Source organism: Equus asinus, chromosome 18, assembly GCF_041296235.1.
Source record: "Equus asinus isolate D_3611 breed Donkey chromosome 18, EquAss-T2T_v2, whole genome shotgun sequence".
Taxonomy (NCBI): Eukaryota; Metazoa; Chordata; class Mammalia; order Perissodactyla; family Equidae; genus Equus; species Equus asinus.
In genome coordinates this window covers 40066695-40080922 of record NC_091807.1, presented here as the reverse complement: position 1 = coordinate 40080922, position 14228 = coordinate 40066695, and the positions used below count along the sequence as shown (strand labels likewise).

The following is a 14228-nucleotide window of genomic DNA, read 5'->3' as shown; positions in this document are numbered from 1 at the left end:
TTTCCCACACCCATGGATCCCCAAGGGAATGTCATCCCTCCACTTGTGTGTCCCTGTTGTCTTTGGTTGGTGGGCATGGACTCCCCACAGGGCTTGAAATTAGACACAGTCGGAGCTAAGCTGCTCCACGGACTGGCCCTGAGAGCACACATCAGGCACTTAAAACTGAATTTCCACGAGCTTTTACAACCTGGCTTCTCGTTCACAGAGCGGGATGAAAGGTACAGACCTGGATTACTTTGCCAGCCACAACTTATTGTCAGGGGAACCCAGGAGCGGAGAGGCACCACCCGCCCCTCCAGAGAATCCTGCCAGGAAACAGAGGTGAGGTGACCCCAGGACAGTGGGCCTCAGCCCCTGGGTTAAGAGTGTGGCCAGGACAGCAGAGTCAGCACAACCACAGGAAGGGTGGGTGCGGGGCCTCTGTGCAAGCTCCTCGGGCTGGCCAAGGGTTTCAGGGGCGGGTGAGGCTGACCCGCCTCACTCCTTCACACTGATGCCCTTTGGAGGCTGGGGTCAGGGCCATGGGCTGTGCTCCCTCTGCAGAGCTCATCAGGGCCACCCAAAATCTGGACTGGGGAGACAGCCACTCCTGAGGCCGACTTCAGATGCCCCAGGTCTCCCGACCAAGTAAACAGCCTCCAGGTGTCTGGGAGAAACTCTCCCACTGTAGGCATAAAAGACAAAGTTCCGATGAAAATTACTGAAAAGCAAGATTACAGAATCGCAGGGCCGTTATGATCCTGGGCTGTAACAGCCACGCTCTCCCCTGGGCCAGGAGAAGTGGGTCAGGAACGGAGAAGGGTCCAAACCAGAGATCGGGGGATTGGGGCGCCCATGAGGTTCACGGCTCAAGAGTGGAGGGGATGGCTAGAAAGCGGGGCCCCAGAGCCCCCTCTCATCTAGGCTATATGGTGATGTTCCAGAAAATCCTTGAAATCTAGTGGGCTAGGTAAATAATGTCATCCTTAGAAATAAAAAAGAAAAGGAAAAGACAATAAAAGAGAAAAGGCTAAATGCAATGTGGTGTCTTGGTTTGGGCCCTGGGACAGATAAAGGACACTAGTGGATCAATATGACATTGGAATAGCCTGTGTTTCGCTAACAGTGATGTCCCAGAGTTCACGTCTAAGTTTTGACAAAAGCCCTGTGTTTTGTAGGACGTTATCATCAGGAGAGGCTGGGCGAAGGGTGGACAGAAACCCTCTACTGTCTTTGCAACTTTTCTGTAAATGTAAAATAATTCCAAAACAGAGAGAGAGAACAAGCAGGCCCGAAAGAAGCTGTGCCCTGCAGCAGAGGGCCATGCCCGCCCCCCACGTGGTGTGTTCCTGGACCCGTCAGCCGTGGGTTCCTGTCTCAGAACTCCTCCGTTTCCACTCCATCCATTCTGCCCTCGGCGTGGGAAGGACTGCCCCTTTGGGTGTAACTAACTCCCTCCCAGGTCTTGAACTCAAACCCTCTGATCCGGGAGACCAGGGGGCATTCCTGGGCTGCTCACATGCAGATCCCCAGGGAGGGCTCATGCCCACTGAATCATGGGGGAGGACCCACCATGTCCTCCATCTAAGGAATGCACGGGAAGCCCTTCCAGACGGCACCCAGGAGCCAGGCTTGGGCCCCGTCTCGTCCCCCTCTACCTGCCTCCCTGTCTTGCCAACTCCTGAAGGCCTCCATTCGTCTGCCTGCCAGCCTTGAGCTCGGCGGGCTCGGCCACCCACTGCGGTCACCTCACAGCGCCCGTGCTGCCAAGTCTCAGCTCTCCATCCCTCTGCTGCCCTCCCCAGCCTCAGCACCAGCCTCCTGCCCCTCCAGTCCAGCAGGCTCCTCCTCCCACAACAGCTGTGCTCTCACCCTGCAGTGTCCCAGCCCAGCTGGAAGTTCTGCAGGCAAGAGGCTGGAGACGTGCCCTCCCTTGGCAGAACAGGTCGCTGCCTCTCGAAGGCTTCCTGCCAGCCCTGGGCCGTCTGCCCACCCGGCTCAAAGACTACCACCCTCTGCAGATCACTTCCATGCCTGCCTCAGGCCCCCTGGGGTCTCTGTTTCTGGGTCCTGTGTGTCCTAGTCCTACTTACCAGGCCAACAGCCTCCAGACGTACCAGCTGCAGGCTCATGCCTGAAGACCGACGCGCCTGCCTGCCTCACCTTTTTGGTCCACTCCACAATCCTGCCTTCGGTGAAGGTCTCAAACATCTCCTGGAAGAACATGCTCAGCTTCTGCTGAATCAGGGAGATGGTGATCTCAGAGATGGGCAGACCAGCCACCTGGGCAATGACGTCGGCCACGCGGCCCGAGCCCTCCACGATCACGCAGGGGGTGCCGTTGGTGATGGCGTTGTAGATGGTCTGCAAGGCGGGGGCCAACCATGAGCCCCGGGGCCTGGATCCCCGCCCCCCCTGACACTTCCTAAAGTGGAGAATTCTCCAACAGCATTTACTGTCAGGGCCAGTGGGCTATTGTGAAATTCACTGAACAGTTTGCTAGCATTCCACTGCTCAGATGAAAAAGCAGCTAATCCTATATACTGTGGGGCATTTACCTCATGCATCATCTCTCGGGCCTATCGCCCCACGCTTCTGTAATGAAAGGTCTGGACATTTCCACCCATTGACCTGTGGACACGTGAGCCATCTCCAGATACTCTCCAGAGACAGGAGGCGCTGCCTGGCCCGGACTTTCGCTCCCTCGTTAAGGCCCAGGGTAAGACCAGGACAACAAGAGAGACCCCAGGACCCAGGGTGAGATCAGCTTCAGGAAGGGGCTCGTGACCCCAGTAGGAAGGAGGCCTTCAGTGGGAGCAGGCGCCCTACTCTGGGTGCGAGGAAGCAGCCTGGGCACCGTCTGTGGGAGAGCCATGAAGAGGATGCTGCAGGGGTGGGCGTGGGGGACCAGATGCTTTCCCATCCCCCAGGACACCCCAAGGTTCTAGGTTGACCTCCTGCAATCACTAAACATAAACGGACGTTTTCTATGATCCCATAAACGAAACGTCCATGCTCCTGCCCCAAATCTGCAGGCTGTAATGTTGTTGTCTGTTCCTACAGCAGAAATAAAGTTGGTCAGCATCCCATGAGTGAGGTGAACCACACCCCATAGGGAGGGCTCTGAAGAAAGGTTTGTGGGCAGTGAGTTAAAACCACCGAGGAGCCTGCCTTCGATTCAGCTGCTGGACCCTCGGGGCTGGGGCGTGGCCTGAGGGCCTATATTTTGAGAACCCCTTGAGGGGAGTCTGGCTGCAGAGTTGCAGAAACCCCCACGGGCTGCCCCAGGGTCCAGGAGGGGTGGTGGCGAGGGGCGCCGGCTCTATGATTGCTGCAGTCCCCTCTGGAGCCCCCTTACTTCTGTGCTGGTCAACCGCCCAGGGCCAAAGCCAGCGCAGCCCCCCCACAGCAGGGACCACTCTGCAGGCTCCCTTCCCAGCCCACCTGCCCCCTCGGAAAGGGCCCTGCCACGTGGTGGGCCTCCCTTTCTCCACCCTGTGGTGGACAAGCCCTCTTGCCAATGACCCCGCTGGGATGCTGGTAACAGCGCTTTGGGCCAGCTGTCCCCCCACAGCAAGACTCGACCCCCAAGACGCCCCCACCCTGCAGCCAGTACTCACGTGCAGTGTGCCAGGTCCCCCCTCCAGCACCACACAGACAATGGGGATCTTGATGGCCACGCCTAGGATGAAGCACAGAGGCCCCGCTTAGGGAAGGCAGGGCTCAGACTCTCCACCTGGGTACAGTTCCCACCCCCCTGCCAGCTCCAGCCTCATCCCATGCGAGCGTCGGTTGGGAGCCATGTTGTAAGTACTAAGCAGCTTTAAAGGTTGGCACCCTGGAGCTGCCAGAGCACCTGCCTTTTCTGTGTAATGAGAGCAAACTCGAGGGCCCGGTGATGGCACCTCTCTTGCACCTGCCTCTCCTGCCCCTTTTCGGGGTGGGGGAGAGCTGGGGGCTGTGGGCCATCAGAGCGACAAGCAGGGTCCAGCAGGACACCACAACCAGCTGCCTTTCTCTGCAGGCTTTCACAATGCCTCAACTCTGGGCGTGCCACAGGGACACATCAAGCAGTGGCACACGCACACACGTGACGTGGGAGCTTGGCATTGGAAACTCTGTCCTCTGTCCGGCCGTCCGGTCCCCACCTTGAGCTTTTTTTCAGCCAGTCGGCAGCCGGGGGATGTGTGAAGACTTCAGAAATGTCTTTCCCCGGGCCACAAACGTTCTCTCCAAGTTCCTGCATGATCTCACGGCCCCCACACACTCGCACCCCCAAACACTCCGCACCCACGTCCTCAGTGGAGCAGGGTTCTCAGGGTGGTCCCCGGACCGGCACCCTCAGCGTCACCTGGGGACTTGGGAATGAGGTTCTCACCCATCTGGACCTGTGAGTCAGAGCCCCTGGGGTGGGCCATTCTCCGGGTTGACAAGCCCCCCAGGGATGCTGATGTGCAAGGAACAACGCTGCTCCGAAGGTGCCCACCCAGCCCAGGGACAGAGCTAGAAATTCTGATATCTCGGTCCTTCTTCACCTCCCTCAAATCATATGCAAAGTCCTGTGTATTTGACCTCCCAGTGTCCTAGCCTCCATCCCATCCCACCTCAAGGAAAGATGTCCAGGCCCGAGTTTTGGCAGGTTCTGTCTTCTGAGCCGAGACATGTTTGTGTGGTCGAATGGCTATAGGATGGTCTGTGACCTGAGAGGGAGCAGAGGAGCCGGGGGCCTGCCCTGACTGTCCTTCACCTGGTTAAAAGGGACGAGAGATGACCCTACCGAATAAGTGCAAAGAGATGGTGGGAAAGAAATCCAGGTGCCTTCTGATCGCGCACCTCGAGTGCCCCGCCTGTTGAATGTCCTGGTCACGGACAGCTGTGTCCCAGACACCTTGACCAGCCTGCTCCTCTCTCTGTCCCGCGCGCCCTCGGAAGCGAGCTCCACTCACCTCCTCTCTCCTTGGTCTGCTCCGATATGAACTTCTCCAGCTTCGTCCTCAGGGGAATCTCCACCCCGTAGCGGCCGTGGGTCCCGTCATCCACAAGGATGAAGTGGGAGTGGTTGCTGTCCAGGCAGGTCAGGTGCCCTTGGCCGTCCTCATCCACGATGTACTCGGCAGGGAAGCCACCCTGAGGACGGCAGAGAAGAGTCGGACACAGACAGACGGAAAGTCCTACATCTTTAACGCTGGGAATGAGGGATCTAGTAGGCTGATAAACGACCCTCCAAAGATGCAGGAGTCCTGATCGCTGGAGCCTGTGAATGTTCCCTTGTTTGGAAAAAGGGTCTCTGCTGATGCGACGAAGTTAAGGATCTTAACATGGGAAGATTAATCTGGACTGGGTTATCCAGGTGGGTCCTAAATGCCATCACAAGTGTCCCTGAAAGAGAGAGGCAGATGGACACGTGACGACAGAAGACGCGGAGGCCGTGTGACCACAAAGGCAGAGGCTGGAGTGACGTGGCCACAAGCCAAGGAAAGCCGGCAGCCGCCAGAAGCTGGACGGGGCGAGGAAAGACCCTCCCCTAGAGCCTCTGGAGGAAGCACGGCTCTGCCGACAACTTGACTGTGGCCAAGTCATACCGATCTCGGAGTTCTGGCCTCCGGAAACGGCAGAGAGGAAATTTCTGTTGCTCTAAGCCACCAGGTTTGTGACATTTGTTGCAGCCACCCCAGGACAGTGATCCCAGAGGGACGGCTGCTGGACCAGCGCACACCCCCTGTTGTCCACAGGGGCCGGCAGGCTGGTATCGTGGGGAGTCTTCTGAACTCCAAATGTGGGGAAGAGAACATAGTGATCCTGGAAGTCACCCACTCTCTCTCGGCCTCAGATTTCCGCTCCACAGAATGAGCACACAGGACAGGACCAGCCCCGTCCAGCCAAGTGCGTCTACGATGCTGACACAGATGGAACACAAAGGCCGGAGTCAGGCTGCCCAGATCTCGAGCATTTGTGATGGCTAAAGGAATCACACCAGAGAGGCTCCCCGGGAAACGAGCACAGGCTGCACGGCCCAGGGGAGAAGGGCCGGTTCCCGAGTCACCACTCATGGGGCAGTTATGAGAAAGCCTCCTCAGAAGTCACGGAGATGACGGGGTTCAGGGCAGGCCGCCCCAAGATGTGTGCCACTCTGCCATGCGGATTCTTCCGAGCTGAAGACAATAAAGGCTGGGAAGACTCAGGAAGAACATTCAACCTTACCCCAAACTGCCTAAAAGAATTTCACCTAGAAGGCCTGTTCCAGGAAGCCATAAGATATCACACCGTAAGATAGCTATAGCATAACGTGAAATAGGTGCAATAGAAAGGCACCAACAGGGGCCGGCCCGGTGGTGCAGTGGTTAAGTTTGCACGTTCCACTTCAGCGGCCCAGGGTTCACCAGTTCCGATCCCGGGTGCGGACATGGCATCACTTGGCAAGCCATGCTGTGGTAGGCGTCCCACATATAAAGTAGAGGAAGATGGGCACGGATGTTAGCTCAGGGCCAGTCTTCCTCAGCAAAAAGAGGAGGATTGGCAGTAGTTAGCTCAGGACTAACCTTCCTCAAAAAGAAAGAAAGAAAGGCACCAGCAAGCCCATTTTTGGCCCAGCAAAACTTGCTTTAACAAACATTTGCATTTCCGTCTCCATGTAAATTGTCTTCCTCCCCTCTGAAATCCCAAAGACTACCCCAACCTCCTCCTTTGCCTTTAACTGAAGATGCTACTTAAGCTGGCAGCTTTGGCCAGATGGCCGAGTTATGCAGTGTCCTTGGTTTCTCCCATGTATACATGTCATAAAGCTCTGTTGATTTTCCCCTGTTATTCTGTCTCATGTGAATTTAATTTGTAGTCCAGACAGAAGGACCCAGAGTGGGCAGAGGAATTCTTTCTCCCCTACAGAGGCTTGTGTTTGGGGCCAGTGTCCCCCGAGCTTTCCTGACTCTGTGGACTAAGTGGACGTGTGCTCATTATGCCAAATCTAGTGTCCCTAAACAATCTTATCAGATGAAACAAATTATCTTTTCCAACTCAAGGCTCCGTATTTGAGCAATTGCTTCCCACAGCTGCACCCAGTGAAATGGAAACAGGAGCGCTCTCTCTTCAATCTTAAAAGAAGCTCCTTGTGGGTAATGACTGTCGGAAGTCAGAGCATCATGCAGTCCCTGGGCTGGAGGAGATCTGAGTGCAGGGGTTCAAGGGTCACAAGGTCACACTTTGGGATCAGACAGCCTGGGGTCAAGCCCACCCAGACGCTCATGGGCCGCGTGCTCTTGGCCAAGCCACCTCCTTGCACTCAGCCCCCTTCCTTTCTCATCTGAGTGGCTGTTAGCAGAGCCCCAGACCAGCGGTGGCTCTTAGGCGACTCCTATGTGGACCCATCTTGTAATCTCAAGGGGGAAACCAGAGTCCAGCCAATTAGCTACTTGTCCCGGGTCACCAGCATCTGCAGTGCGGGGGCCTCGAGCCCAGAGCTCCTGTGTCCCTGTCCAGCCTCTCCCCTCCACGCTGCATCTACCCTGGTGCCCAGATGGTGGTCTGTCCACTGCTGTCCCCCGTCAGATCCTACACATCAACTCCCTGCCTCCCGTCTCTCCTCTGACCCCACCACCCCAGGAGCACGCCCACTCGGCTCACCGTGGGATGGATCAGGCCTTCTCGGTTGTGCAAGGTGCCCCACGTGGCAATTCCAATGGTGACGACTTCTCCTTCGTTGTAGCTGCTGCTCAGGCTGAAGTCGCGCACGGCCTCACCCACCTGCTTCATCACACCCGTGTGGGTCCCCCCAGTGATAATCCAGGCCCCTGGGGAAAGGAGAGAGGGTGGGCAGGCCCATGGGTCCTGGTGCGCACCCTGCCACGCCTGAGCTTGACACCTAAGGCCCTGCATGCTTCTGATGCTCAGTCCCCCATGCCCGCCGAGCCCCTACTCAAGGGCCTTCAAACTCATGATCAGGGGTAAGTCTTAAAAGCTGGAGGCATCACAGTCTCTTGTTTCAGAGTGTCCTATAAAGCCATAGTGATGAAAACAGCACGGTACTGGTACAAAACAGACACACAGGTCAATGGAACAGAATTGAGAGCCCCACACATCTACAGACAGTTAATCTTCAACAAAGGAGCCACCAACATACAGGGAGAAAGGAAAGTCTCTTCAATAAATGGTGTTGGGAAAACTGGACAGCCACACACACAAGAATGAAAGTAGACCGTTATCTCACACCCTACACAAAAATTAACTCAAAATGAACTAGAGACTTGAATCTAAGACCTGAAACCACAAAACACCTAGAAGAAAATATAGGCAGTACACTCTTTGACACTGGTCTTAGCAGCATCTTTTCGAATACCATGTCTACTCGGGCAAGGGAAACAAAAGAAAAAATAAACAAGCGGGACTTCATCAGACTAAAGAGCTTCTGTAAGGCAAAGGAAACCAGGAACAAAACGAAAAGACAGCCCACCGACTGGGAGAAAATGTTTGCAAATAATATATCCAACAAGGGGTTAATCTCCATAATATAAAGAACTCACACAACTGAACTATAAAAAAAACAAACAACCCGATCAAAAAATGGGCAGAGGATATGGACAGACAATTTTTCCAAAGAAGATATACAGATGGACAACAGGCAAATGAAAAGATGTTCAACATCACTAATGATTAGGAAATGCAAATCAAAACTACAGCGAGATATCACCTCACACCCATCAGAATGGCTATAATTAACAAGACAAAAAATAACAAATGTGGGAGAGGTTGTGGAGAAAAGGGAATGTAAACTGATGCAGCCACTATGGAAAACAGTATGGAGATTTCTTAAAAATAGAAATACCATACGATCCAGCTATCCCACTTCTGGATATTTATCCAAAGAACATTAAATCAACAATACAGAGAGATCTATGCACCCTTATGTTGGCTGCAGCATAATTCACAACAACCAAGACATGGGAGCGACCCAAGTGCCCATCAACTGATGAATGAGTAAAGAAGAGGTGGTGTATATATACGATGGAGTACTACTCAGTCATAAAAAAGACAAAATCGTCCCATTTGCAACAACATGGATGGACCTTGAGGGTATGGTGTTAAAAAAATAAGCTAGATAGAGAAAGACAAGATAGAGAAAGATAAATGAGCTAGATACAGAAAGCTAGATAGAGAAAGGATTTCACTCATATGTGGAAGATAAACTAACACATGGACAAAGAGAACAATTTAGTGGCTACCAGAGGGGAAGGGGGCTGGGGGTGGGCACAAGGGGGTGATGGATATAAAGTAGACTATTGGTGGTGCGCACGATGCAGCCTATACAGAAACTGAAATATAATAATGTACACCTGAAATTATACAATGTTATAAACCAATATGACCTCAATAAAATAATTTAAAAAAAAAAAAAACAGGATTTCAGAGGAAGCCAAACCGCGATTACGTCCTCAACGCTGCAGCTGGGAGCCGAGGTTTCCTGTGCTGCTCAGGGAGGCGGGGACAGGAACAGGCCCCCCAGCCCACCCCACCCCCAGCTCCTGACGGCAGGCCTTGTCCTCTCTGCCTGCCTCCTGTCCAGTCTCGGAAACATGGCACCTCAGAAATTTCTCTGAATGCTTCTATATCAAAACACATAAACTTCCCTTCTTCCCCTTGGTTTTTGGGCATAGAGTGTGGTAGACTGCATCCCTGTGTCCGCCACTGGGCCCTGTTCCCTGTGCGGGATCATAAGTCCCACCCACTGCCACACAACTTACAGAGGCCCCTATGGGGGACACACCTCCCACCCCACTGTCCAGCCCAACCAGTGGCCCGGTTTGGTCCTCTCATGCTGGCAAGAAGAACCGATGCCAGGTCTGAGGAACCTGAATTTGCGCCAGCTGTTTTTGCAGTACTCCATCTGCCACGAGGACAGCAGGTCCCCTGTGGGGTCTGCTCCTCTGGTCTGTGTCCCGGAATGAGAAGACACATGGAGCGGACCTGCAGCCGCTGACCTGCAGCCACCTCCTTGAAACATAAGCCAAGAGCCACGTCTGCTCTTGTTTGGGCTGCCTGGTCCCAGCACGGTGCCGACAACTGTACAGGCATTGAAGCCTGGAAGCCAGTCATGGCGTCGCCATAAAAACCAAGCTAAACCACGTGGCACTGGCCTTGGGGCCGGGAAGTGGCTGATTGACAGTAAACGCTGAAAAGATAACCACGAGATGTGGTACAACCGTCACCCGTGACTCCCTGGGGACAGGTGAGCGCCTGCTGAATGTGCGGCAGAGGTTACAAGTGTGCTTGCTGATGGTCAGCTGCACTGAGCCAAGATTCGGTCGATCTGCAGGCAGGGACGGAGGGAAATGGAAGGATCCCGAAAACCCAGGGCCTACAAGTAGACAATGAAATTGAGCGACATGGGCCAATTAAGACTCAGATTAAGACTCTGTTTCAGGGCAAAGGCCAAACCGAGGGTGTGGCCCTCACACCCTTGGCTGAAACCAGATCCCAGAAAGAGGCTCAGTGCCCTCTGGGTGACCCCAGTCTCACCTGGACCCCAAATCCTTGCTCTCGGGGCATTGACTTACACTGGCAGAACCCCCTCAGGGGCCCTGGGCATGGGATCTGCTTATCGATTGTCACTTTGAGAGAGCCCCGAGGACCGCATCCCGAGGAGCCCTGGATACTTCAGGCGGACACAGGGTCCCGGCACACAGCCCCTGCCCTGCTCTTACTGGGAGTGTGACCTCAGGGAGGGAGTCAATGACGGAAACGAATCCTTCCTTCCATGACACTGACAGAAAGATTAGGTAACAGGAACTCACTCGCACCCCCCAGGCTAACCCAGGCTCCTGGCCTCCTCTGCCCGCCCGCGGAAGCTCACAGCTTCCAGGCCTCCTCTAGGCGCAGAGCAGGGCGTCACCATCGGGGAGTGAGCCAGGGCCCTGTCTGTCCTGACAGGCAAGCCAAGCCAGCCGTGGGGCAGCAGCAGGACATCAGGGAAGGAGGGTGGGCAGGGAGCGCCGGGTGAGTCTGACCACATGCTTCTCCACTGGGGCCCAGAGTGGCCTCAGGGACCCCCGAGGGCCAAGCAGTCCCAACGCCCCGGCTCTGTCTCGCAGGGACCCACTCCTCCCTCAGCCTGCCCCTTGCTCCCAGGCCTGAGCGCTCCCTGTGGTCCAGGCCTCATGTCCCCCCTCCCAGGCGTTACCTGTGGTCTGGGCCACCTTGACCAGGCCTCTGCGGAAGACGTTCTTCAGCCTGGGCTTCATGTTAAAGTCCTTGGCCCCTCCAGTGACCGAGATGAGAAGGTTGGGGACATCCAGGCCCCAGTGCTGGGTGATGAGGTGGTAGATGACGCTGGAGGGCGTGTCCTGGGAGAGGCGGACATACTGCGGGGAAGTCAGAGGACAGCAGAGGAGGCTGGGTCAGTGGCCAGCTGGGCCAGTCCGAGGCCACAGCACAGTGGGGGACAGTGCCCCCACCCCCGGCCATGTCCCATAGCCCCAAGCGGGCCGTGGTCGCCTCACCCCTGGGTCTAGATTCAGTGAGGGTTGCAGCCATACAGGGCATGAATTGGGAGAAAAGGGGGAGGCAAAGGCCCAGAAGAGGGGCCCCACGGCAAAGAACTGCCCCTCATCGTCACAGACCCTCAGCCCAGCTGCCTCTCTACTCTCCCTCTCTGTGTCGGGGGCACCCCACGCTGGAGACCCCATGTCTGCTTCAGTCCCACAGTAAAGGCCAGCCCGCCGTCGTGTCCTCCCAGGTTTAACCAGCAGCTGTCCTGTCCTTCCTTCTCTCCGTCTTCATCTAGTACAGTCTCCCTCTTGGCCACACGCCTGCCCTGGGTCTCCATGACCTGTCACTTTGGGTCAGTTGCCCTTGGCCTCTGGTCCAGACACTGCCCTCCAGGGCCACTCTCACTCCGAGCCCCTGTGCTGCAGAAGAACGCCCGTGCTCCATGGAGGACGCCTCCTCTCGGGTTGGGCCAGCCACACCTAAGACACCCAGCCCATTGGACTGGCCCTGAGAGTGGCTCCAAAGGACAGGGGCTTGGTGAGCACCCAACACGTGGTGGTGCTGATGCAGCGGGCTCTGGGCCGGTGGCCACCCAGGAAGCTGGTGTGACCCCATCCTCGGACCCTCCTTGTGCAACCTCTTTGGCCAAGTGGGCAGCGTCTCAGAGACTCAGAGGAGTTGAGGAGAAAAGTCACACTCAGTTAGTAAGAGGTTCAGGGTTTCCAGAGCCCCAGCACAGAAGAAGTGGCTCCACCAGACCCCATAGGTCAACGATGCCCAAAAGCTGCATCAAAATCCTGCAGAAGACTGGTTAAAATGAGGGAGGCTGGGCACCCAATTCAGCAGGTCTAGGGTGGGGCCCGAGAGTTCGCTTGGCAGTGCTGTTGGTCCAGGGACCACCCCGCGATCCACCGTACATGACAGACTCGCCAGGGCCTGGGCCTCCCTCTGCCCCTCCCGTGTTCCTGAGCAAGCTCAAGGCTCTGCTGGCCTCCCACCCTGCTGTGCGGCCCCCTGGCACAGCTCTCGCCTCTGCTACTGGGTCTGTTAGCCTTGGGGAGCCCCGCCTGCCCCACCCTTAGCCCTGGGAGGGCTCTGTGCCCTGGGATTTCACCCAGCCTCTCCCTCCAAACCCAGGAAGTCCCAGCCACCGAGGGTCACTGACAGTGGGGTCTGGTCCACAGTAAGAATAATGGAGTGATGGAAACCAACCTTTCCCACCTTCTGGCCCAGGCCCATGAAGGCAATGTCACCAAAGGCGTCCGTTGGCATCTCCTGGACATGCTTCTTTGGGTCCCATTCCTTGCCCTGGAAGGCACAGGGCCAGGTGGCCTCCTCCAAGTGCTGCTCATGCGTGTAACCACACTCGCACACCACCTTCCTGCAAAGACCACACAGTCACCAGAGGTAACGGGGTGCCTGTCCTGCTCCTGCTGGGGGTGTCACAGAGGCCCAGTGGAGACCCAGGACTTTCACCCCACCCAGCAGTAACGAGGCATCCTGGCCAGAGTGTCAGTGGAGGCCACATGGGGGCAGTATAAGGCACCCCTGCCCCTCCTAGCCAGGGTGGGATCAGGGGAGGCCCAGTGGGGAGCTGGAACTCCCCCCACTGCACAAGCAGGAACAAGAAGCCCCTCCCCACCAAGCATTAGTTGAAGCTCAGGGGGACTTGGCCCTCCGCCTCTACAAGGCAGTGACGAGATGGTGCCCTTCCTCCCCATAGGCAGATCATAGTGGACCACCTGAAACACAGGATCAAGAGTCTTACACCGTAATCCCTACAATATCAAGGTTTCAACTGGAAATCAGTAGCCATACCAGAAACCAGGAAAATCTCAACCAGAATGAGAAAAGACAAGAGCCACCAGGACCAAGATGACACAGATCTTGGAATGATCTGGCAAGGATTTTAAGGCAGGCACCACAAAAATGCTTTAACAAGAAATTGTGAACACACTTGGAAAAAATGAAAAAATATAAAGTCTCAGCAAAGAAATAGACGACACATCAAATATAAATTTTAGGACTGAAAAATGCATTAAACAAAATTTTTAAAACTCACTGGATGAATTCAGCATCAGAATCGAGGTGACAGAGGAAAGAATCCATGAATTTGAAGACAGAACAGTTGAAATGAACCAATGTGAACAACAGAGAGAAAACAGGCCTAAATAAACAAATAAACAGACCCTCTGGGGCCTGTAGAACTATGACAAAAGATCAAACATTCACATCATCAGAGTCCCCGAAGGACAAGAGAAAGAAGGCAAGGCTGAAAAAGTATGTAAAGAAATTATGACCAAGTGAGAGCCTTCCCAGGAATGCAAGGTTGGGTTAACATTTAAAAATCAATTGATCTAATGTACCATATTTGCAAAATAAAGGAGGAAAGTCATATGATCAATTGCTTGGATGCATAAAGTATTTTACCAAATTCAACCCCCATTCATAATAACAACATTCAACAAACTAGGAATAAAGGAGAATTCCCCAACCTGATAAAAAGCATCTATGAAAGTCCTACTGGCAACAGCATACTCAATGATGAAAGGTTGAATGCTTTATCCTGGAGACTGAGGACAAGACAAGGACGTCCACCCTCACCACTGCTATTCAGCAGGGTGCTAGAGGCCCTGGCTAACGAAATAAGCAAGGAAGAAAGAGAGATAGAGAAAAGGCAAACAGATAGGAAAAGAAGTAAAACCATATTTATGCACAGGTAACATAATTGTGTGTGTCGAAAATCCTAAGGAATCTACAAAAAAAAAACC

At 54.7% G+C, this 14228-nt stretch overlaps 1 protein-coding gene across 14 annotated transcripts in view; it reads right to left on the bottom strand.

Annotated features, from left to right (window-relative positions):
• TRPM2 (transient receptor potential cation channel subfamily M member 2) overlaps window positions 1-14228 on the bottom strand; it is a 59272-nt gene that overhangs the window by 34997 nt on the left and 10047 nt on the right. For 12 of the 14 annotated variants that reach the window (XR_011495439.1, XM_044750913.2, XM_044750910.2 and 9 more), the window contains 6 exons: window positions 12670-12838; window positions 11150-11330; window positions 7600-7766; window positions 4929-5109; window positions 3603-3664; window positions 2146-2346 (listed from right to left, as the gene is read on the bottom strand). Coding sequence is in view for 12 of the 14 variants with exons in the window: in XM_044750913.2 (XP_044606848.1) it covers window positions 2146-2346; window positions 3603-3664; window positions 4929-5109; window positions 7600-7766; window positions 11150-11330; window positions 12670-12838 (961 nt within the window). In the remaining 2 variants the exon portion in view is untranslated. Of the gene's footprint in view, window positions 1-2075; window positions 2347-3602; window positions 3665-4928; window positions 5110-7599; window positions 7767-11149; window positions 11331-12669; window positions 12839-14228 lie in introns of those variants that run through there. The other 2 variants (XR_011495440.1, XM_044750916.2) reach the window with 2 other exon arrangements.